General features: G+C 44.1%; 1 protein-coding gene and 1 non-coding gene across 2 annotated transcripts in view; both read left to right on the forward strand.

Annotated features, from left to right (window-relative positions):
* DAPK1 (death associated protein kinase 1) overlaps positions 1-24448 on the forward strand; it is a gene marked incomplete at its 3' end in the record, with an annotated part of 153981 nt that overhangs the window by 93279 nt on the left and 36254 nt on the right. Inside the window, exon 3 of the mRNA XM_011384129.1 lies at positions 198-419. Coding sequence (XP_011382431.1) covers positions 198-419 — 222 coding nt within the window. The remainder of the gene's footprint in view (positions 1-197; positions 420-24448) is intronic.
* Positions 2132-2250, forward strand: LOC111733407. Its single transcript, XR_002777975.1, has one exon. It is a non-coding gene; the product is annotated as a 5S ribosomal RNA (ribosomal RNA).

The raw sequence follows: 24448 nt of genomic DNA on the forward strand, positions 1-24448 counted from the left end.
AAAAAAAAACAGGCTTAATGGAACTAAAATGTAATAAGAAATATCCTTACTTAATTTATTAATTTTCTACAATTTGGATTTTCCGACTCACAATGTCATTGTCTCCCCTGTGCCACATCCCTGCTCAAATCCTGTTTTTTAGTGAACCAAAGGAATGTAGAAATGTCCTGTGACTCTCTTCCATCTTCTCTCTTCAGCGGGCAGTTTGCAGTCGTGAAGAAATGCCGTGAGAAAAGCACCGGTCTACAGTATGCCGCCAAATTCATTAAAAAAAGGAGGACAAAATCCAGCAGGCGGGGTGTGAGCCGTGAGGATATCGAGCGGGAGGTCAGCATCCTGAAGGAGATCCAGCACCCCAACGTCATCACCTTGCATGAGGTTTATGAGAACAAGACGGATGTCATCCTGATTTTAGAACTGTGAGTACCGTCTGCGTGGCTGTGGCTGGGCTGGGAGGGGAGGCAGGGAGCAGGGATGAGGGTGGGTTAGTGCAGTGGTCAACCCTGGAGCCTGGTCAGGAATTGACTCTGCTTTGCCAAGTTCAAGAACAATGGTGTGCTGCCCGCCCTGAGGCCTAGCTGCAATTATCTAGAGTAATTTTGAAGAGCAGCTTCCATTCATGTGGTCTTGCTTATTTTGCAAGAGAGAGTTCCCTAATCTCAGGGTTCTTCTTTATTTGTTGCGAGGTCAGCTGTTTTCTGAGTTATGTTAATTCTAAGCATATGTCTTTTTCTTATGCTGTTCCTGCGCCTTCCCTCTGTTTGTCTACTTCTCTTCCTCCATTCTCTCTCTCTCTCTTCTCCTCTCGTCTCTCCTCCTTCTATCTTACTCACACACCCCATTTTCAACTGTTGGAACTGTAAATACTCATTATATGAAAAGGTAAAATTGAACCACAATCACTCAGAGGTGATTATGAAACTTGTTTTTAAACCAGTTTGCTTATTTTCTGAGGCACGCCCTGCCTGTCGGAAGTTACTGTGGGGAACTGAGTGTAGCATGTTATTCTGTGACTGTCTCCCTGTTCCCGGCAGCTGCCTGAGTGCCCCCACTCCTTTGATAGGTCCAGCAACACAGGCTGGTGGAAGGGGAGAGGAAGCTGTCCTAGAGCGATTGGCTGGGAATGTCTCTGGGCTGTTTGGAGGGAGAAGAAACATTAGTGCCCTGAGGGTGGAGGGATGGGTGCTGCAAAAGGAAACGAGGGACAAACCAATCCTGGGTAGGTCTTAGTGATACCAGGCCCCACCCATTTCCTGGGAGCCTCTAGAATTCAGATTTTCCCTTCTTCCAGCCCAACGGCTACCCTTGTTTGTAGATCTCTTAGAGGTGGTTTTTGAAACCAGAGGAGATAGAATTAAAGAGAGATTTAAGGAGGGTCCAGCCCACCCCAGGGGCACCACATTGCGGGTACCCTGGCCTGAGGCACCCACAGCTTCTTGTCTCATCACTGGGATTTGGGCACATTGCTTTGTGGGTCTGAGCAATAACCTTCTAAGTTATAAATTGGGGTTAATAATACCTACTCATAAGGGTCTTGAGGAGATAACTGAGATAAGAACTTAATACCTAGCACAGTGTCTGGCTCATGGATATGTTTAATACATGTTTCCTTTCTTCCTTTAAACCAGGAAGTTCTCAATCTCTGCACTAGCGACATTTGGAGCTAAAAATGCTTTGTGCAGGGGGCTGTCCTGTACATTGTAGGATGTTTAGCATCATCTGTAGTTTCTACCCACCAAATGCTGATGACAACCAAAAATGTCTCCAGATATTGCCACATGTCCCTTGGAGGCAACCCCCCGCCCCTTCCATCACTGCTTTAAAGGAAGAGCAGGACTTTAAGAGCACAGAGGATTAAGGAGTAGTCTCAGGGTACAGCAGAAAAAAGAGAAGAATCACGATGTAATGCTCACCTCACTGTGGCTTTAGTGGCCGCTCAGGAACCAGACAGAACCGAGATCAAAATGGGGCAAATCCTTTACCATTTCTAAGTCTAAATTTTCTCCCTTAAGGCTGTTGTAAGAGACCATGAAGACAAAATTCATGGAAATGAAACATTACAAATCACAACTATCTTGCCCTTTCACAGAATTACCAGATTGTGCCCAGTAACTCAAGAATGTCACTTACCGTCTACAGTCATGCCACCCTGAACACGCCTGATCTCGTCTGATCTCGGAAGTTAAGCAGGGTCAGGCCTGGTTAGTACTTGGATGGGAGACCACCTAGGAAGACCAGGTGCTGTAGGCATAAAAAAAAAAAAAAAAAAAGAATGTCACTTACTCGCTTCACATACCAAACTACACATGATGCCTGTGAGTTACTGCCCTTCTCGTTCCCACCTGCGGGTATATGTTCTGAATTCGGCTTCTATTGACCGACCCCATCCCAGAGATATTTTCTATTAGGTGTATTTATCGTATGTGTGAACTGGGTGACAGACGATTATTTTTTTTTCTCATTTGATTTTTAAAAATTTCAAATTATACAGTACACTTGATGTTAGAGGAGAGTTGTACAAGTCTATAAAAGTTAACACATGTGTACATTCATGTAACCACCTCCCAAATCAGGATTCAGAGCAGTCCCATTACCCCCTAACTCTCTTGTACAAATTCTTTTAGAGTCACATCTACCCTCCCCACCGGGCGACCTCTGAGCTATTCTCCATTCATTTGTCTTTTCTAAAATGTCTTATAAGTTGATTTATACAGTATACGATCTTTGGAGACTGGCTCCTTTCAGTAAGCATAGTGCTTTTAAGATTTGTGCATGAGACCTTTGCTCCTTTTTATTGCTGAGTAGTATTCCACTGCATGATGTTTGTTTTTCTGTTCACCCATTGAAGGACATTTGGGTTGTTTCTAGTGCTTAGTGATCATTAATAAAGCTGCTATAAACATTCGCATTGTGTGTGAACCTAAATTTTCATGCCCTTGGGGTAAATACTTATGAGCGAGATTGCTGGGTTGGGTGGTAAGTATGTGTTTAACTTTATAAGACAACACTTTGAATTGTTTTCTAAAGTGGCTGCACCATGTTTCAGTCCCTCCAGCAAAGAATGGGAGTTTCAGTTTCTCGACCAGCACTCGGTATTATCAGTATTTGTTTTTCGTGGTAGCCACCCTGGCAGGTACAGAGTGGCACACAACTTTATACAATTCATTGCATGGCAACTTTGAATAAAGATCGAGTGACCTCGCCACAAGTGGCATTTAGATGGAAGGAGCGAGCGGAGCCTTGGGGAATGGCGCTTCCTCAGGGAGTCAGGCAGGAGTTTCTCTTCCCTGTGTATTTGCTCTTCACAGATCCCAGGTTTCCCTGTGAACTGATCGCCCTTGATTTTTAACCCATTAGACATATGCAGGTTGTGATGGTTACTTTACTTTATGTGTCAATTGACGGCCACAGAGTGCTCGGACATTTGATCCAACATTATTCTGAGTTGTGTCTATGAGGGAGTTTCTCGATGAGGTTAACGTTTGAATCAGTATCTCAAATAAAGCAGGCAACACTTTGGGTGGGCCTCATCCAATCAGTCGAAGGCCCAAATAGAACAAAAAGTTTGACCTTACCCTGAGTTAAAGGGAATTCCTCCTACCTGATTGCCTTCGAGCTGGGATATTGGCTTTTTCCTGCCTTCAGATTGGATCTGAAACATCAGTTCTTCTGGGTCTGCAGCTGGGTCCAGCTGACTCACTCTGCAGATCTTGAGATTGTCAGCCTCCATGATCACATGAGCCAATTCCTTATTTTAAATCTCTTTTTCTCTAGATATATGTTTATGTTCATCATATAGGTTCTGTTTCTCTAGAGAACTCTGATACGCTGGTACTAAGTACTGAGGAGGGAGAGTGCACCTTTGTTTTCACATCACAAGCCTGTCCCATTCTGTATATATATTTACTTTGCCATGAAGAGGTGTTTTGATTTTTAACAGACTATTCAAAATATTAGATCTGCCTGGGAAAAACAGTCATCTTTGCTTTTGAGAAAGTTATTGTCATTCTGTCAACGTAAGAAACGTCCAAACTTGAAGAAAAATTTTATAAGTTTATTTGAGCCAAAACTGATAACAGTTGCCAGGAAGCAAGATCTCCAGTGCTCCAGAGCGTAACAGTTTTGCAGTTCCTTTTATGCATTTGAATCTTAGAAAGGAGGTAAAGAAGATTGCATGAAAGTGACAGACAGTAAATTAGGGATTGGATTACAGAATAGTTAACAAGATTATGTGCTTGGGGGCGGTTATGGCTTGTTTCAAAGGTGTGTTAACCTAGGAGCATAAAAGCAATGGACGTGGCTTGCTTAAGGCAAAGATAAACCTTTTGCTAAACAAGTTATAGGCCTGAGGCGTGACTATCCCCCATGGCCTGCCGAGTTAGGAATTTATCATCAGATCACCCTGTAAAGTTACATTCCAAAAACCCCTTTTTTGTCTACAGTTCTAAAATCTAGTCATCAGTAACATAGTCCCTCTACTTTTCTCTTTTTTAGGAATGCTAAGGTACAGTGATTGTTCAGGAGAAAATGAAATTTAAGATTTTGTCAGAAAATAGCCCTATGGCATAATAGTGGCCTTTGTACCTTCTGGCACAGTAATCTTTGAGTAGATGTATTTTCTGATTTATCGCTTTGGGATGAACCACATGGCAAGCGTGAACACACTGATGAAGACTGTTCCCTCGTTGAAACCTTGTTCCCGTCTCCACTGGTGTGTGTGAATTTTCTCCTCTAAACTCCAGGCCCCTCCTTACTGCTGAGATAAAGAGACCCCAAACCACCACTCCTCTCACTTTTCCATGAACTACTCCCAGTGTCCTGGTGAGGTACAGAAATGGTATCTTTTCTGTCCTTTGTACAAAAACTATTTGGTGTAGGCGTTAAAAGCATAATTGTCAAAGCCTCGTCCAGGATCTGCCCTTTAAAAGTTGTGAAAGTAACTTTAAAGAATGACTTTTCCCCCACTTGTTTCACTGGGAAATAATCTTTTCACAGCTGATCTGCTGTCACAGCTCAGCACAGCATATACATGAAGGAGGCATATGTGATGTCTCAAAATCACGATCTCATATCCTCCACATCCCATTGTGCCCTAACAAAGTCTGCCTATACAAAATCTCTCTGTACTGTGTTACAGCTCGCCCACGCGTTGTCGCACAGGCAAGGCACTACAAAGCTTTGATCTTCAGTGCCTGAGTCATTTCATAACTTGCCCTGTTACCTGATGAAAAGTGAAGCTAGACTCTCAGAACTCAAAGCCAGTGCTAATCAGAGACACTGGCTTCCAGAATTCTGTTCCTAAGCTTGGTGCTCAGAAACAGCTGAGTATTTCAGGCTGTGGATGGTGATGCATTTTTCTATCTGTCCAGCTATGGTTCAGACCCAGATGCATTTAGAGACCAGACAGGTGATGTAAATGAGAGAGGCTGGTGTGCACGAATGAAGCCTCAGGTCAGGGAGTCATTAGAGAATGGTGAGGACTGTGGCTAACTGGAACCCTTATGCTCCACCTCAAAGAGTCAGCCACCAGTCAGTTGACTATTGCCATGTAGAATTTTGGATCCAGTGTTACTAGATCCTGCAGTTTTTTCAAGAAAAGTCTGTAAGTTAAGTTTTTAATGTTGACAGTTAGTTCATAGTATTCATGAACACACAAAATAAAATCTGTCTGAAGGCCACATATGACCTGTACAGACTTCCAGATTCTAGCCTGCTTTAGTAAGCAATAAGTATTAGTTGCTCACTACAGTGGGAGAAGCAACGTGGGATAAATACAGTCAGAAACAGCCCCAAATGGCTCATGATTCTGTTGGAAAGGCAAGATACACACGTAGCATTCCAAAATGATTTTTTAAATGTACAATATAGTTTAAAAAGTGGTTCTCAAACTTTAGCATGCATCAGAATTACTTGGAAGGCTTGTTAAAATCTACATTAATTGCCTGCACTTCTAGAGTTTCTGATTCAGTGGGTCTAGGGTGGAGCCTAAAGATTTGCATTTTAAATAAATGCCCAGGTGATGCTTCTGGTCTGGGGTTCACCTTTTGAGAAGCTGTTATAGGTTGAATTGTGTCCCCTTGAAAAGCTAGGTTGAAATCCTAACCCTAACCCCTTTTACCTCAAAATGTGACCTTATTTGGAAATTGGGTCATTGCACATGTGATTAGTTAAAATGAGGTCATACTGGAGTAAGATGGGCCCCAAATCCCACCTGACAGGATTCCTTATAAGAAAGCCATGTGAAGACAGAGACACATGGAGAGTACCATGCAAAGCTGGAGGCTCGGAGTGATGCATCTCTGAACTACTAGGAGAGAGGCTTGGAACAGAGTCTCCCTCAGAGCCCTCAGGAGGAACCAAGACCACCAACACCTTGATTTTGGGCTTCTGGCCTCTAGCACTATGAATCAATAAATTTCCGTTGATTCTAGCTACCTGATGTGGTACTGTGTTACAGCAGCTCTAGCAAACTAATACAGAAGCACTAGTTGAATTAAAAACTATAATTCTTAAACTGGGATCACAGGTTAATCTACTATTCTCTAAGCTAGTTAAAACCAAAATAAAACACCTAATCCAGCGGGCAACTGAGAAATGATGTGACATGTGAATCTTACTCCCTGCCAAAGGCCTGGGCAGAGGAAGAGTAGAGAGGGGCAGGTGATTCTGAGTCTGACTTAAGGCAGGAGTGGACATCACCCCATCCTGGCCCGCTTCAGAATAGTCACCTTAGTAGCTGTGAATCACCTATCTGAAAGCAGTTACCCTGTTAAGATTTAACATAAAAATCCTAGAATTGCTATGTAGTGGATTGTTCCAAAGAAATCAAGCCAGTTCTGGTTCTCCAATTCTAAATTTTTACCTTTATTAGTTCTTGAAATTTAAAATCGATCTTTAATGGAAACTTTTTATCGAGCATGCATGTGTTCTCTCCCCCCCCCACCCCCCTTTCTCTCTTTCTCTCTCATTTACTTAGTGAAATATGCTACGGCTGTGCCCAAGTGCAGGGCACAAAATGAATAATGCATTCTATTTTTTATTTAATTTAAAAAGGTAAATTTTATTTTTGTATTGTGTTAAAAAAAAAACACAACATAAAATTGACCATCGACCATTTTTAAGTGTACAATACAGTAGTGTTAGTTATATACACCTCGTTGTGCAATGGACCTTCAGAACTTTTTCATCTTGCAAAACCGAAATTCTATACCTATGGAACAACAATGCCTCTCTTTAGCTCTCTTTTCGACTTTGGCTAAGTTAATAATTTCTGGGATTCAGTTTGTTCCTGGCAAACAGCTACCAAGCTGTATTCAAACATTTATGCAATAGTAGACCACTTTATGCAGGATCATTAAGTTGGCTCACTCGCTTTTTCATAACCAAACTGAGATGCAAACTCATAAGAATATGAATATGAATTTCTTCATTGTCTGTCAGCACAGTGTATGTATGTGGATGAATTCATGCCGCACTGTCAGCAAATCCAGAATTACAAGAGCCTTTCCAGAAGCAAATGCAATGATTGAAAGGATGGTTTCAAGCTACCTTAAAAGTGACAGAATTGTCCTAATTAAGCTGAATGCAGTCATAGGGACCTAAATTATGCTGGTAAATGTGCATCTGATGTGAGAGGCCTTTCAGCAACCTCCCCCACCCCCACCCCACACACCTTCTCTGCTCTTCTCCTGGTCCTTGCAAGGCTCAAAAGCACACTCAGATTTCTTAAATGGTTTTTTTTTGGTTTGATGGTTTCGTTTTTTGTTGGTTTTTTTTTTTTTTGCTGCTACATTTGTTCTCTCTTCTCTGAGCTCAAGCCAGCTCTTTTGACTTTTTGAACTTTTGTTTTTATTCACAAAGGTAATTTCGAGAACTGTTCTGGGTTACACTTTTGGCATCGGGCTCCGCAGATGGCTACGATTAGGCAAGAACAGAGATCTGAAGTGCCTTTGGCAACGATCTCAACCTTTCACAACAGAATTAAATCACGTAAAATAGGTGATTTTCCATCCAGGCGTTCTCTTGAGAAATAAAACCCTGTACATGCGTCTTCCCCAACACTCTTAACTTCTTACTAGTTCAGTTAAAAAGTGTTTGCATAATGTTTATTAAATGAGTATTTTTACTCCCTTAAAGTGGATTATTTGATTTCCGGATGATTTTAGAAAAATTGGGACAATGGAAATCATAAAAACAAACTACATGTGCTATCTGAGCTCATAGATCTGTAGTTTTTATCATATATTTTGTAATTTTAATATCTGGCTTGATGTTCTCTGTGCTGTATACCTGAATTACAGATAGAAGGTATTTGGAATCTTGCTTATCTCCAAGAAAGACCTATAATCATTAAAGTATGGTAAATTGGGGTAACATTACTCCCCACCAGCCAGCCTTAGGGACTTTCATAGCTCTAGTCCTGGCTATTCTTAGACCCCTCCCCAGGAACCACAGACTCGACCTTATGATTCTCAGGGGTAGTTGAAATCCCTGAGAACTGTTCACACTTCCTCTTGGAAACTCACAGTCATGTCACAAATCTTATTCTTCCTGTCTAGGTCAACCACTCTCCTAACCAGCGCTTAGAGCAGATGTCACAGAAGAGAACTCTGTGGAACTGTGGCTTCAGTTGACCCATCAGACATTCTGGTTTCCCCTGTTCTCTCTTTGCTGGCCCCAGTTTCTTCTCTGCGTGGCAGAAGCTGTCCGGGTCACAGGCTCCCTGCCTCACTCGGCTACCTTTCCACGCCCAGAGCTCAGCTCTCTCCCAGGCCAAGGGCTGCGAGTTTGGTGACCCAGGCTCAACCCAAACCTCCTACCTGGCTTTCCTCCATGCTGGTCATATGGCACCCACATCTAGGCACTGCTGCACCCAGAATTCTGGAATGGTCGTTGGGGTCAGCTTTGGAGACAGGAAGCTGGGAAGATTTCACTTCCAGCTGGTGTTACAGAAGAGAGATCAGACCAAGGTCATGGGTGGGATTTTTTTACTAGGCCAGTGTTTAGGAAAGGTCAGGAACATGTCTTCCAACTATCTTTGAGCCCCTCGGAGCCTCCCTTCTGCCTCATGTCATTGCAAAATATTGTTTAAAAAGCAAATGGATGGAATACTTCCAAAAACAACCTCATATTGCTTTTTTTCTCATTTGTATTTCCAAATAACTGAATATTACCTCACCTTCTTAGATTTAACCACTTTTTTTTGTATGTGTATAAGTTGTTTTCAGTATGGCCAAAGTTACTGTAATACAGATGAGGAACCTCAAGCTCTAGTAGGACAGTAGTAAGTATTTGTTTGTCCCATTCTGAAATATGAGTTTCATTTCTAGTCTAGAAGCGAACACAGTTACTAGGCATGGCTACCATGCGATGCGAATGCTGCTCTATTGATGAAATTAGATATAAGTGATGGATGGATGGGCTAAAGGATCTGGTATTCCTTAGATGACAGAGTATCCGTACCTTTTTCTCCTGATATATTGATAGAAAATCAAGTAGAATTGATTGTTTCAGAAGCATAGGGTAAAACGTTCACTTCTTTTAAGGCCCTTTAGTTTGGTGTGGATCTTCACAAACTGCCTTGAGAGAGAGGATGCAGATAAAGGACAAGAGAGGCTTTCCTTGGTCAAGAAAGGGGAGCTGCACTTCATTTCATTCTTCAGGTCGGCAGAGTGGGGCCTCTCTCTTACATTGTCTTGTTTAATCCTTTGGTACAACTGCAGGAAGGTGCCTATTCGCCCCCAAAGAAACATACTGAGGAGGCAAATATGCACGTGCAGCTGTAACTAGAGCCCTCACAAAGCCATTCTGCCTCCCAGACTTCATTCCCACAGGGACACTAGGACGTTTTTGCCCCCTCCCAGTGTCGTGGAAAGGCTAAGGAGTGAAGAACAACATGGCTGCCAGAGGAATAGTGCCGGAGAGAGAAACGGAAAGGTCCTCAAAGCCCAGGCTGGCTTTCAGGAACTGCTGAGTTGGAAACTGAGGACAAATGTGGCTCAAGAACCACTGCAGCATGAAAAGCACCACCTAGGAGGTTAAAGGTCAAGATGACTGGCCACCTTAGATGAGGAGGGGAGTGAGCAGGTCAGGCTGGGAATGTCCTCCCTACTCCAAGGTGGTCTTTTTTATTTATCTCGTCTCTTCTGTCCCCTGGAAAAGTTCACAGCTTAAAAAAAGATGGACAACGGGACTTGTAGGCTAAGTCCCATGTGGGCTTAGCAGAATTTTAGGATTCAAACAAAAATATTTCCTCCCCAAGAAGCTACTGTCTGAGAATTAAAATCTCTCACCCTTATATCTGGGTAGAATAGTTTTCCAAATCTGGAGGCTGGGGACAATATCACCCTCCTACAATTGTACCCAAGGATTAACGGGAATAATGTAAGAGTGCCTGTGTTTCTGAAAACATGCTAAGTGAAAGAAGCCAGTCTCAAAAGACCACATATCATACAATTCGATTTATATAAAACGTCCAGAATCTGTAGGCAGAAAGATTAGTAGTCACGTAGGGCAGGCAGGATAGTGGTGGTGGGGAATAGGGAGTGACTATCAGTGGGCATGAGGCTTCCTTGGGGGCTAATGAAAATGTTCCCAATTTAGATTGTGGTGATAGTTGCACAACTCTGTGAATATACTAAAAGCTGTTGAATTCTGAACTTTAAAAAGAGTCAATTATATGGTATGTGAGTTATATCTTACTTAGTAAAGCTTTAGAAAACATCTCTGATGACTCCCTCTTGCCCACGGAATGAGGCCCACGATCCGTAGAATTGTGTAGGATCTTGGAATTTATGTCCAGCCCCTTCCTTACATCCAACCACTTCCCCTTCACCTCTTTCATCTCTGCCCCTGATGTTCAACCCACAGAGAATCTCTCTCCTTTACCAGATTGTGCTATGTTCTTAGGCACCCACACCCTGTCTGACAGGCCGTGTCTACCTAGAGAATTCCTACTCATCTGTCAAAGCCCAGCTCACACAGACTTAACTGCTTTCTTATGTGTGTTTTCATCACCTTTTAGAAGTGTGTTTCGTATAGCACTTATCATACTACATTTTAAATGTGTATCTTTCTCCCGTAATGGACTATGAGCTTTCCAGGGGATGTGCCATCATTTTACTCATTTCTCTTTCTATCTCAAACATCCAGAAGAGGGCATGAGTACTACCAGCACACACACAGTCAGTGCCCCAAAAGAGTGGTTCAAGTTGAATTCAGTCAAGGGGACTGTGGGAGATCTTGACGAGCAGTGATGGGCCTTTCTGGAGTCAGGACGGTGGGGATGTAAATAGGAAACGAAACCAAAAGTTCTGCTTCATGACCTGCTGAAAGTAGCCCTCTATCCTGACAACAGAGCAGGTTGCCACCTTAGCTAATTTCTACTTTGGGCCTGAAAGGGTTGAGACATTGGACCATAAGTTTAAGTTGGGTGCATAGAATGAGGGAAAGAGTAAGATAGAAAGAGAGCTGATGGGATTCCGAGGGACAGGAGTTGAGAACCTACAATACATGCCTGACATTATGATGCTAAACGCCAATGACAATCAGGGGTAGGAGGCTAAAATTAAAGCTGCCGATTGTCATTGGCATCTAGTATAATTATCTCATCACATGGCAGGTACTCAGTAAATATTTATGCAAAAGGAGAAAGGAAAGAAAGAAGATGAGCTCTTCAGACAATCAAGTCACTTTCATCCATTATAGCCTTCTGCATAGAGCCAACCCTGCTCAAACCCTGGCATGGCCCCAAGCTGACTGTGTTGTTGAAAAAAAGATGCAGACTCTTCTCCATCTTTCTTAGAGGACTCTGGTGGGGGTGGCTCTTTGCTCTTAGCCTTCTCTTCCATCACGGCAAGGTTTTAGGGTTTCTTCCCTCTCCCTTTCCGTTCACCGAGGTGGTCTGTAGGAGATACTCACCTCCATGTCCCTTCTCTGCCCTATTCCGTGTCTTCTGCCAGTGGCCAAAACGGGAAACTAAAGTGATCTGAGAGCCTCACCACCTGCTGAGTGAATGTCAACTCTCTCACCTTTTCTATCTCTTCCTCCTCTAACCCTCTTCCTTCTCAATCCATACCGAACTCACGGGAAGGACCACTCTGCTCTATGCCTCTTAAATCACAGCTTTCCACATCGCACGGGTTGCTAAAGAATGGGCAAAACTGTCCTTCAGGTTGGCTGGACCTGATGGCCCAGGGGTCTTTCATCTGGGATTTCCAGGTCCTTAACAACAACCAACAGCCTTCATCTGAGCTTTTTGGGCTGGACTGTCAGAGAGAATAAACCCGGTCAGGGGCAGAAGGGGTAGGTCCCTGTGCTTTCCTAGATAATAACCTTCTCTTGTTTTCAACTAGACGAGACAGATTTATTTTGAAATAAACCTGCATCTTTGGCTGTTCCAGCCTGGTTTACTTCCCACGGCCTTTGTTCTAGCACCAGTTATAATGACCCAGGCTGAAGTGATGTCTGGCTGCCCTGGCTTTTCCGTTTGCCCCACTTTTGATTGGCCTAATTATTTCCGTGGATCTCTAAAGCTTGGGCTGAAGCCATTAAAGTAAAAAGTGGTTCAGAATGTGCTGTGGTCGGTCAGTTTTGCTGTTAGGTTTCTTATTTCTGTTTACATAGGACCTTCTTTTGTTCAAGAAATCTGCATGGATTGATTGTAAAGTGGAACTGCAGTTTATCTCTCAACCCCTTTATCCACGGACACTCCCCCAGCCTGTTGCCTCTAGAGGTGCTTCTCATCTTTTTTGTCACATCATACCAGTGCACGTTGCACATGATCATTTATTCAGAGCAATGCAGAACAAGAATGAGGCTGTTCGTGGCTGGAGCTGACCACCTTCAAGGTCCAACCAGACACCTCTTGGCCCCATCCAGATACCTGAAGGTCGGAGCGCCTGTACCTCTGCACACCTGTACTCAGTTGACTGAGTACAGGTAACTCAGTTTGTGGTAACTCAGTTGACTGGCTCAGCCATTGAACTCTGGGGCGCTATGTCTGGAAGGCCAAATGTGGCCTTTCTAGTGGGCTTCCTGCCTGAATCAGCCCAGCCCAGGATTCTTCCAATCCTGGGGGGCTACCTGTGCCCATCGGTCCTGCATTTCTGGGCCTCCTGAAACTTTTTTTTTTTTTTTTTTTGGCTGGGAATACTTATTTATTTGGTCTATTAACACCAAGATTTGCAAAATCTTTACCATTGGTCCTGTGTGTAGCACCCTCACAGTCAGTGTGACATTTGCTGAATATTCTCCAGACTCCGCATCTCTCTTAAGATGTGGAGTCTGAGACTGTTTGCAGCCCTCAGGATGCTGACTGATGGGGGGCCCGCCTCTTGCTGCAGATTTTAAATCCACCCTGCATTCCTAGCACTGGTAGCTAAGGACCCACTCTGACCCTGAGTTCCCTTCCTGGCACGTCGGCGTCTGCTTTTTTTCATCTGAATTAGTATAATTTCTTCTGGGGTGGACACGTTTGACTCTACTCTCCCCTTCCTCTTCCTCACCACCCCCATTAGAACCAAGGCCTGCAGGGCGCCAGATCCGGGGCTTCTCATCACTCTCACGCAGAAACCCGAGGTTCTCCAGAGGTCCGTGCTGGGTTGCAACATGGCCCTTTCTCGCACACTCTCACCTCTCTCCAAGGGCATCCTTTGGTCTCATGCAGTTATTTGGGAAGTACATTGAGCCACTGCCCTACAGAGGTTTTCGTTCTTGCTGTCGTACTTTTCTCCTATTTCCCTTCCGGAACTGATGGCCTCCATTGTTTTTGTTTCTGGGAGGTTTCTGGAAGCTTTAAACCGATTTTATCAGTTTGAAATATTTTTATGTTACTTCCTCTATCCATTTTTCTTTCCCATGTCCCCTTTCTCTCTATCCAATATGGAAACAAAAATGCAAATAGAGAATCAGAAAACGAGCAGGTGCTCAGTTGGGGGTGGGAGGGCTGTGGCTCACATTAGCTCACTGTAGGTGTGATGACCACCTACATAAGACATTCTGTAGGCGCGACATGTCACCCCCCTGCCTGAGCGGCAGGCCTTGATCACCCCCAAAAAACAGCCAATTAAGGTTTTCTTCTGCAGAGAGAGCAGGCTCTAACAAACCATATCTCTAAACATACAGCATGTTTTCAGGAGTTGCAATCCTTTTGGTCTAGTCAATGGGTAGAGGACAAGTAGATTCTGTTCCCTGAAAGAAAAAGAAAGAAACAAAATTGGGACTTGTTGGCTTGTTTCATAAATGCCTCATTATATTCCACATAAAGCTTCTTCAATTGAAAAAAAATGAGATTCTCTTTTTTTTTTTAATTTTTTTTTAAATTTTTAAAAATTTTCTAGTTGATAATCTTATCAGGGGACCACACAGACTGGAGCACAGTCATTTATATTGCTTTGTCCACAACTACTGCCACCTTCGTAACAGCTGAGTAATGTGGTCTGGTCCCGTGTCGTGCTGTGCTTGCTGGTATTGACAAATCTTGATGCATTTTCTGTTTACCAATCCAACACTCTCTTTCCATCTTGGATACCGAAAGTCACGATTCTGCTCTTTCGTTCTGAATGGAAGCAATTGCTTTAAAACCTTTGTTTTTCCACAGAAGACACATTTTAATCTAGTTTCACAGATTACTCAGTCCTTCATAGCAAAAGAAGACCAGATTTTTGAGGCAAGAGACCTTTTAGGGATCTCAACTTATTCCCAAATATGGGTGTTTTTTTTACGAGACTGGAATCTTTCTGTTTTTTGCCACAGCTGGCAGAGCTAACAGATTTGATACCTTATGCACAAAAAGCATATAGACTAACTCTCTATTTATTTAATACCAGTTCAGGTTTTATTGCCAGTTGCAACATTCTGTCCTCCTTGAATCATGGAGGCCCCATGTCCACCTGGATGCAAAAGAACTGAAATAAAATAGTTTGTGGAGATTGTGAGGATCAGGCAGAGCTGCCCAGATGGAATGGTTATATGGTGGCCCGGGCGGTGGGTTGGGAGAGAAGGTGCAACACGCGTTAGATTTTGTGAAAGTTTCTGGGCACTGAAGCAGAAAGATTTTTGACGTTTCCTGAGCAACTACTATATGCCATACTCTGCACTAAGTGCTTTTTATTTCATCTCATTTAAAGAAGAAGTCATGAAAAATATCGGCCTCTTTAGAAAACTTGGCCTCAGGACCAAACCCACTGAGATAAGTAGGTAAAACCCTTCCCTATCTCTGGAAGGGAACTCGAGCAGCTGTATTTTTTTCTGAGTAATAATTGCCATTCACTGAGTACCTTTTATGTGCCAAGCATTGAGCTCATCACATTATAGATATCATGTCATTTAATCCTCACAAAAGCCTGAGGAGGTAGGCTTCTGAGCCCCGTTCTGGGGATCTATTGCTGCGAAACAAACCACTCCAAAGTTTAGTGACTGAAATGGCAACGGTCATTTGTTGTTGTCATGAATCTACAATGTGGGCAGTTCTCAACTATGCCGGCTCATCTCTGCCCCCTGAGGCACGAGCTAGGCGACTGCCTGGGGCCCTGGATCACATAGCTAGCACTCGGATAGGTCCCCAATGCTTTGCTCCTTCCAGATCCTGTGACACTCCTAAGTTAGCCAGAGCACTTGACAGACAGTCCAGGTTTCTGTACCTTTTCCTGCCTTAACCGGACCTGTAGTGTCAGTGCCTACCATGGCTACAGAGGCCCAGTGAAGCAGATTCTAGAAATATTTCTAAATCACTTCACCTGTATTTGGAATTGACTTTAAGAGCAACCGTGGAAGAATCTTAGGCTTGAGAAGAAAAGACCCAGGGGTATGCGAGAACCATCTTCAGAGGGTGATTGTGTAGGTCACAGAGTGGCTTGTATTCTGTGACCTATGTTGTTCATGAATGAACAGGGCTTGACAAACTATAGCCAGTGGGCCTAAGGCTGCCACCTGATTGTGCGTAGCCCTCAAAAAAAGAAATAGTTCTACATTTTTAAATGACTGAAGAAAAAAGCAAGACTATGCAACAGAGTCAAATAGTTGCAACAGAGACTGCAACTATATGGTCTACAAATCTTCTGGAAAAAGTTTGCTGACCTCTCTTCTAGAAGACAGACTCAGGACCTATATGACTGGACCTGGATTTCAGGTATGCGCAAGAAGGAATTTTCCAGCTAGACTTGTCCACGAGTACGAACCGCAGCCCTCAGCTGAAGGTTGTGCAGGCAGGCGGCTGTGCCCAGGACACGGCAGGTCAGCGGTCCATGTGTAACAACTGGCTCTCTGGGCGAGAAAAGCCCTGATTTGTAATGTTTGTCTGTTTCTATGATGCAAATCCCACGATGGCCAATTTCCAGTCCTGATGTGATGTTACTAAAGGGGGAGCTGAGCGGAGATGCATGTAACCAACTAGCTCTATGACAGAGGTTCAGGGGATCAACAGTATGTAATGCTGCCCCCAGGTGGCTCTTAATCCCGGGACATGTAGCAATTTGGGGAGGAACAATAGTGCTGGTAAAAAAAAAAAAACTTTAAAATTCCATTTGCCTCTCTGGGCTCACAGGCAGCCATCACTAACACCTGTAAGTGCAGAAAGATTAACTACCTTGCCCTGGACCTCAGAGCTGCTAGTTTCCACCTGCTATTTTATTGTCTTCACATTTGGTTTAGAAAATCTTGATTTCTACAAAGATTGGTGAGTTTGACTGTATCCAAGTTTAGAAGTTCTGTTTCACAAAATATCACCCTTAGCAAAGTTAAAAGGCAGATGACAGTTTGCAAAACAACATTTGGAATACTTAAGATATCAAGGTTGGGTATCGAGAGGATGTAAGGAACACCTATCAATCGATTAAAATTAAAGATAATGACAAGTCCAATAGGAAAGTGGGCAAAGGGTATGAGCAGACAGTTTAAACCCACTCATATACAAATGGCTCATAAGCCTATGAAAGAGTATTAATTAGTCTCACTACCAAGCAGGGAAATGTAGGATAAAACAATGACTCATTTATTTCACCCATTGAATTGGGCCAAAGTAATAATACCAAGCAAGAAGCCGCGGTGATGCAGCACGTTCCTCAAATATGTAAAAACCAACATAACCTATCGCCCCAAAATTCCAAATGGGACTATATTTCCTTGGGCCAAGAAAAACTCTCACACCTCCAGAGGAGGCAGGTACATGTAAATGGTTAGATAAACTCTGATGCAGACAGACATCCAGAGGAACATCAGGCAGCGTGAAAAGGAAGACACAGGAGCTCTCTCCCAGCGGGCGTTGCTGGGGTGAGAGCAAATTGCAGAATAGCGCATATAGTCTGACACCATTTCTGTTCTTAAAATGTAGCCAAATTGGTGCTGTGTAGTTCACAAGACATGCATAGAAAGTTCTGGAGGACTATACACCATATTCATAATAGTGTGTATTTTGGGGGAGATCGGGAGGAAGAGAGCCAGGATTGGTAAGGAGGGGACCTCGTCAGAAGGGACTTTAGTTTTATATATGGATGTTTTCATTTTCCTTAAAGAAAATGTATTTAATGTATTGTGTAATATTTGTAAGAGACCAAATTAAAGTTCATTTCTCCCCAAATAGAACAGCTTCCATAAGGATGTGTGCCACCACCCTGGGTAAGCCCAGGTCTTCTAGGTTGGCTGATGGGGGGCCACATGGTGGGGAAGGGCCTCTGGATGTGCTGGTCGTTTTGGCCTATGAGGTTGAACTCCCCTCGAGGACACTCTTTTATCACCTCTGTCACCTCCATGTAGGCCTCAGTGTTCCCTTAACACTCACCCAAGCAAGAAACCTCTTTTGTCCTTAATTTTCTGTTATACAATTGAGACTGGACAAAAACGTGTTAAATATATATTTATTTAACAAGAGGGAACTAGAGTCACATTGAATAGGTGGTGCTGGGTGGGGGTTGCCAGCACTGCCTTCTGCTCAGCCCCAGCTCTCCTCCTCCGACAAGGTGCCCTTTCTCCCATCACACCTGGCTGCTCTTAAGTATATCTAGATGCCTCTATGTCCAGACCCAAGGAAAGATTCAGAGAGAGGTGTTCTCTCTCCTACGGAGCCAAGGCCCACCTTCCAACTTACTTATTTCATGTCTAAATACCCACCTCTTCCCCAGATTTTTGGCCCCAGGAATGTCTACCCGTTTCAGAAAAACCCTGCTGTGTGACCATAAGCGTGTGTGGCCTTATTCCATTGTTAGCATGACAGCCACATGAGAACCTCACACCATTAGCTAGCATCTGGACATGAGATAAACACAGAGAGTACCTTCAAGAGTTGTTCTCACTCCACTTTTGGCTAAGAGTAGTTAAAGCCAGATTGGCTGCATGGAATATGGATATATTTACTGTGTGCCAGACACTCATATCCTAAGCCATATTATCCCCACTCATACCCCACCCCCATAGTAATATTGAGCAATATAATATCCCCATTCTATAGACAAAGAAACTGTGCCTCAGGAAGTAACTTATCTGAGGTCACAGAGCCTAGATTTGAAACCCGTAATGCCTGTCCCCAACATCTTTTAACCTTTGGGCAATATTTTCTTGGGGATTCCATTCTAGAATCCTTCGGAAGGCGCCTTCCTGCTTTTTTCTACAACTTCCTGGGTAAGATGAAAGATCACTTCTGCCATGAATTTTGAATGCTAAGGATTCTCTTCCATGAGAATCCCCAGAATGCCTTTGAAGTTGAGGTGAAAACTGACAGAAAATTTATTTTCAGAGGTGGCTTGCATTTTGGACTCGAAGAAGGTGTGAAGATCATGAACTCCTTTGGTGGTATTTGTATGATTTGGGGACACCAGAGTATATATATAAGCAAAGAATGGTGTTTGCAAACCCACAATCCACTTTGGACCTTAAAGTCACGCCTATTTCACAAATGTGAAAAGGGTGTTAGGCATCTTTCCATCTTTCTCTTCCGATTCCCCAGCTTCATTTTTACATTCCACAATGTCCTCAGTAACCCAAGGAATTTAAATTAGAATGTGAGAGGTGAGAACGTAAAAACCCCAAGATTAAGAAAATAGACAGTTAACGCACGTAATAAGGACAATGAGGCACTGAATTTCAAGTTTTGGTTTATTTAGAGGCAGAGCCAAGAAGTTGTGGGTACTTTCTTCCCCTCACACCTTTACATCACAGGATAGTTAGATTAAAAAAAAAATCATCTCAGTGGGTTGAGGAAATTACTTCAGGACTGGAGCAGATATGCATTTCTCACCCACATTTTTCTGACCCGAATTTGAAAGTTTTTAATACCAGTTCATGAATGAACTCTTCCTTCATAGGAGAACCTGAAAGCAAGACTAACAGGAAAACAGTAGTGGATTCTAAATACCCTCCCTGTTCATTGCTTCGTCTCCTACCCAGATCGCCTTAGCCATCCTGTAACATTTTATTTGCAGCCTGTGAGCAGTTACTACCTATTATGGGTTGAATTCTGCCCCTCTCTCCCCCCTCGAAAAAAGATATGTTGAAGTCCTAACCCCCAGCCTCAGAACATGACCTTATTTGAAAATAAGGTCTTAGCAGATGTAATCAGTTTAAAATGAGGCCACTAGGGTGGGTCCTAATCCAGTCTGACTGGTGTCCTCATAAAAAGGGAAAATTGGCACAGACAGACATGCATACTTGCTTCCTGAATTGTTCCATGGGCCCCCAGATCACCAATCGCATGTACTGGCTCTGTGACACCCAATGGGGAAAACCAGCGCGACAGTGGACAATCACAGTGTTTGCCTTGAAACAGCTCCTCAAGTGTAGTGAGTGCGTAGCCAAGAATCTCTTGCCGTTTAGGTTATGACCAGACTTAGTCCAGAATCAAGTCCTGTTATGTCTTGTACAATTCCTAGCAAGAGTCAGGGACCCTGACTGTATTTTAATTTAGAAACCGGAATCCTGCGACAATTTCTCTTACATCACTCTGAAGGCCCATTTTGTTTTTTAAGCTGTAATGTGTCCTAATTACATTCCGTTACGGCGAGCTTTTAGGGGAGGCATTGGTGGGAGTGAAAAGCATGGGAGGAGAGAGAACCTTCATATTTTCCAGATCTCTTGGCGAAAACAGCCAGTGCTTATTAGCATTCATTTCACACAATTTCCATGATAATGCTATAATTTAAAACACTCTGACTCAAAGACCTAAGAAAAGAGGTTAGACTTGCTTTTCTAAATTTACTGCACAGATTGCTCATCTCTCTCTCCATCAATCTTCCTTCTCTTAAACAAAATGTGAAATTTGGAACAAAGAGCGAAAGTGCCAAGGTTTGACTGATCTTCTTGTTAAAATTATTCTTTCGGCAACAACATCGTAGGCCTTGGAGTTCTGATTCTAAGCGTGTATGGGAAAGCGCTGATGTGAAAAAATCTTCAAGGCACTTTCTGCCTTCTGAGATTTGGGGGCTAAATGGGGGCGGGGGCAGTTGTAAATTATCAGTTGGTACTTATGCTCCCAAACTGTGGCAGAAATCACTTATTTTCAATTGCTTTGATTTAATGACTAAAGATACTCTAAGTAGAAGTTTGTGGCTAAAACATCTGCCTTCTTGTTTTGGTGTGAAGGAGGATGGGTATGCACTGCACGTAGGGCCCTTCCGGCAGCAGGTGACCCTCCTGATGTCTCGCTGAATGATTTGGTTCCTTGGACAGATGACGGTGTGGACCTCTTCACAAAGAGCATGAGACTGGAACAGAAGCTGCAAACAGAGTAGATGGAGACAACTAGATATGACCCGTGCCTCCTTTCTCTCGGTCTGATCAGCCACTGCCACTTTGCAGGCTAGTCTTTCTCTTGGGGGCTTCAAGATTGTTCTTGGTTGTCACTTCTGTTGAGTTGCTCAGACTGAACAGGGCATAGGGTGACCAGACCCAGAGAAAGGCAAACCTGATTGCTGTTGCCTGGGCCTCATAAACAGACCCAGTTCAAGATGGTGTCATCTGTTGCTATGTAACAGACTACTCCCAAGTTTAGAGAGGTGCAGGGTGGGTTCCCTTTGAAGTGGACTCTGACATGGAGAAAAGCATGCAGGATGTTTCTTAAGAACTGCCCGAGACTTGGAAAGGAGGGGAAGGAGCAAGCGTGGGCAGAAGAAGAAGTCACACTGCCTTGCAGCTCAGCTCCAACGCCAGCTGGCCCAACAGCGAGTTCTGGAGCCAGAACGACCCTTGAGAGTTGCCCCAGTTTGAGCTGAGTTGACCCGGCCTTTATATCAGGAGTGGGTAAACTGTAGGCCGTGGGCCAAATCCAGGTTGCCGCCTCTTTTTGTAAATAAGGTTTTATTGGAACATAGCCATACCCATTCATCTAAGGCTGCTTTCACCCTGCTTGGGCAGAGTTGAGTAGTTGTGATAGAAGCTGTATAGCCCACAAAATCTGAAATATTTCATATCTAACTATTTACTTAAGTTTGTTGTTCCTACACTGAGCAGCCATTGGCTATGGACTTCCTGGGAAAGGTCGTGACCTTGGGCAGCAGCTCTGCAGCAGAGGCAAGCCCTGGGGGGCCAAGGGCTGAGGGCTGGGGGTTGTGCTGACTCTACCCTCAGCAGTGGAGACAACAGGTCCTTCCTCCAAAGGAAACATGGACAGTGCTCACAGGGTCCACCACAGCAGCTCAGTAGTACAACTTTGTGGATCAGGAATTCTGGAAGGGCTCAGGTGGACATTCTGACCTTCCCAGCCTCAACCGGGCTAGAAGGTCCTCTTCCGAGATTCCTTCCTTGCTCAGTCAATACTCCTTGGCCTCTTCCTCTTAGTACAGGGCATCTCATCTTCAACATTTCTCTGCACTGCACGATGATTTTGGGATCATCGCATGTCTTATATGAATGAGGGAGGGCTTCAAAAGGCAGGACGTGGGAACCCCAGGCCCATGAAGACACACCGGAGCTGGCACAGTGTCACTCTGACACGTCTTATTGGTCAAAGTGGTAACAGGGCCTGCCTGGATTCAAAGGGTGGAGCCACAGATGGAAAGTCCTGGCACAGAAGAGCACACGGCAGGAGATGCTCTTACACCATTTATGGAAAATACAGAATCCCTCAATGGGCCTAGTAGCTGGCTCTCCCAGGTCACAGAGCTGTTGGTACACATCCCTTCCCAACTCCACAGTCACCATCATCACGTGGGTGGCTTAAAATGACCATCGTGGGAATATGACACCTCAGGAATAGATTTTGCCCCACCTCCAACCCCAGAGATCTCATTGTTAAACACAAACCAGCACACCACTGCTGCTATGGGCGGACCTCTGGTTTGAAGCCAGATTGAGAAGAAAGCAGTGTTTATTGAACGCCGAGGTGCTCGACAAGTCCTGGAAGCTCAGAACAACTCTATGGGGTGCGATCGTCTCTTATTTCGCAGAGGAGTGTTAGGTGCAGTGAGTTTGAGTAACTGGGCAGGATTTGAACCAGCGTCTTCTTACCCTCTGCCATCCTGCCTCACAGAACTTGGAGCCCTCAGGAGACTGAAATAGGCTACTCTTAATTGACCTGAAGGAAGCTTAGGTTAGACGTGAGGGAGGGAAAGCCGGCCAAAGAAGAGGAGCAAAGGCCTGGCCTGGGCTGGCCTGGGGCAGGTGTGGGGTTCCTAGGAAGGACTCCGGCCTCCTCACTGCACCACAGTATTCGAGCGCTCTAAAATTCACCAAGCGGCAGCCAAACCCCAGCCGTTTCTCCTTGTCAAGAAACCAGCAGTCTGTGAGCGAGGGGGAATGGGCAACCCTCTGAAGAAGGGCAGAGAGAGGAGAAGCCGGGGCAGGGCAGACGCCATCGCCACAGGAGAACCTCCCCCACCTCCCGGGAGTGCCCCCGTAAGGCCGCACCAATGGATTTGAGTGAGGAGAGGGAAGAAGCAGGGCAGGATGGGGACTTTCATGTGGAAGCCTGCCTTTGGGCAGGTAGCATGGCATTCTAGAGGAAAGGCAATTTCTTTCCTTTATAATAGCACCAATTTCACTTACTGGGCCTCAGCCTTATGCCAGATCTGCCAAATCAGCTTGCTTTACATATATTTATTATCTTTAATCCTCAAATCCTGAAACTAATAGTTCCGTTATTCCTCTTTGATGAGGAAATGAGGCTCAGAGAGAAGGGATAACCTTCCAGCTACAGAATTAAGATTTGAGCCGGAAGTGCCGACTGTAGGCCATACCCGCCCTGTGCAGCCCGCCGTTGCTTCAGTCACCCTAAGTGATGGCCGCCAGCGCCAGAGAGCAAAGAAGCAAACAGGTGATGGGACGTCTTTCTCAGCATTGGTTGGCTAACAATTTCCCATTCCTCCTCCTTTTTGTTCCTTAGAGTTTAAGGATCCCCTCTCCCTGTTTTGTTGGTTATTAAGAGGAATAAGAAGACAGAAAAGAGAAGAGGAGGGTTCATGGAGTTGAGTGGGGAGCCAGTGTGGGGTGCATGCGCTGTGGAGAGGAGAGGGCCGCCAGGCTGGGAGGGTGCAGGCAGGAAGACCACTCCCCGGGGAGCGTCACTAACTACAGGTCTCTGCCAGCCTGGCCTTCCTGGCTGGCTCAGGCTCTGTGGCACATCATCGCAGATCTGCTCTAACCTTCTGCTCAGGTCCCAGGGGTGGAGCAGTCACCTTGCCCTCTGGATCAACATCGCAAAGTTAAATATCAGAGCGGGACCTTGCAGCAGGAGCATGTAATTAATAAGGACTTTGACAAGGGTCCTCACTTTTTAGTGCGCTAAGAGTCACCTGGGATGCTTGTTAAAAATGCTGCGGTTTCCTGATCCTCACTCTTAGAAACTCATAGGCAGCAGTTCAGTGAGGCCCAGAATCTGCATTGTTTAAACACCCCAAGCAATACTGATGCCAGTGGACAGACCCTGGACCAGGCTAAGAAAGACACCAACTTGGAGGGTAAAGGGGCAGAATCTGAAACTTTTCTTTAAGAAAACGGCTTTTTTGCCATTATTGTATAATCTCATGAACACCAGTTTTCTTATTCTGGATGTAGATGTGGTAGGTATAATGTTTGTGGAGCTGTCTTGCCGAAAGAAAGATAATGAACACAGCAGTTATGTGCATAATTGCAGTTAATTATTATGTTGCGAATGTATGGTTAAAAGATAAACGTTAACTTATAAAAACTCTTATTAAAAGTTCCCTGTTATTTGCCATTAATCACTACCGTGGATTTTTTAGGAGAATTTGTTCATTTATCCACTTGATAAAAAAAGTTTTGAGTTCTTGGTCTGTAGCTGGCACTGTGTAAGGAGGTGGGGGACAGCGGGGGGCCAGTGGCTGGGAGCTGACCTCTGCCCTTCAGGGACTTTCACTCTGTCCAGGGAGATTGATTAAATAAATCCCCAGCAAGCATGTGCATTTCAGTTTTGTGTAAGTTTATTCTTATTATTTAAGGTATTTGTTAAATGCATTGCTAAATATGATTTTTATAAATATATAGGGATTTGCATATAAACAAATAC

This window comes from Pteropus vampyrus, unplaced genomic scaffold (assembly GCF_000151845.1).
Source record: "Pteropus vampyrus isolate Shadow unplaced genomic scaffold, Pvam_2.0 Scaffold562, whole genome shotgun sequence".
NCBI lineage: Eukaryota > Metazoa > Chordata > Mammalia > Chiroptera > Pteropodidae > Pteropus > Pteropus vampyrus.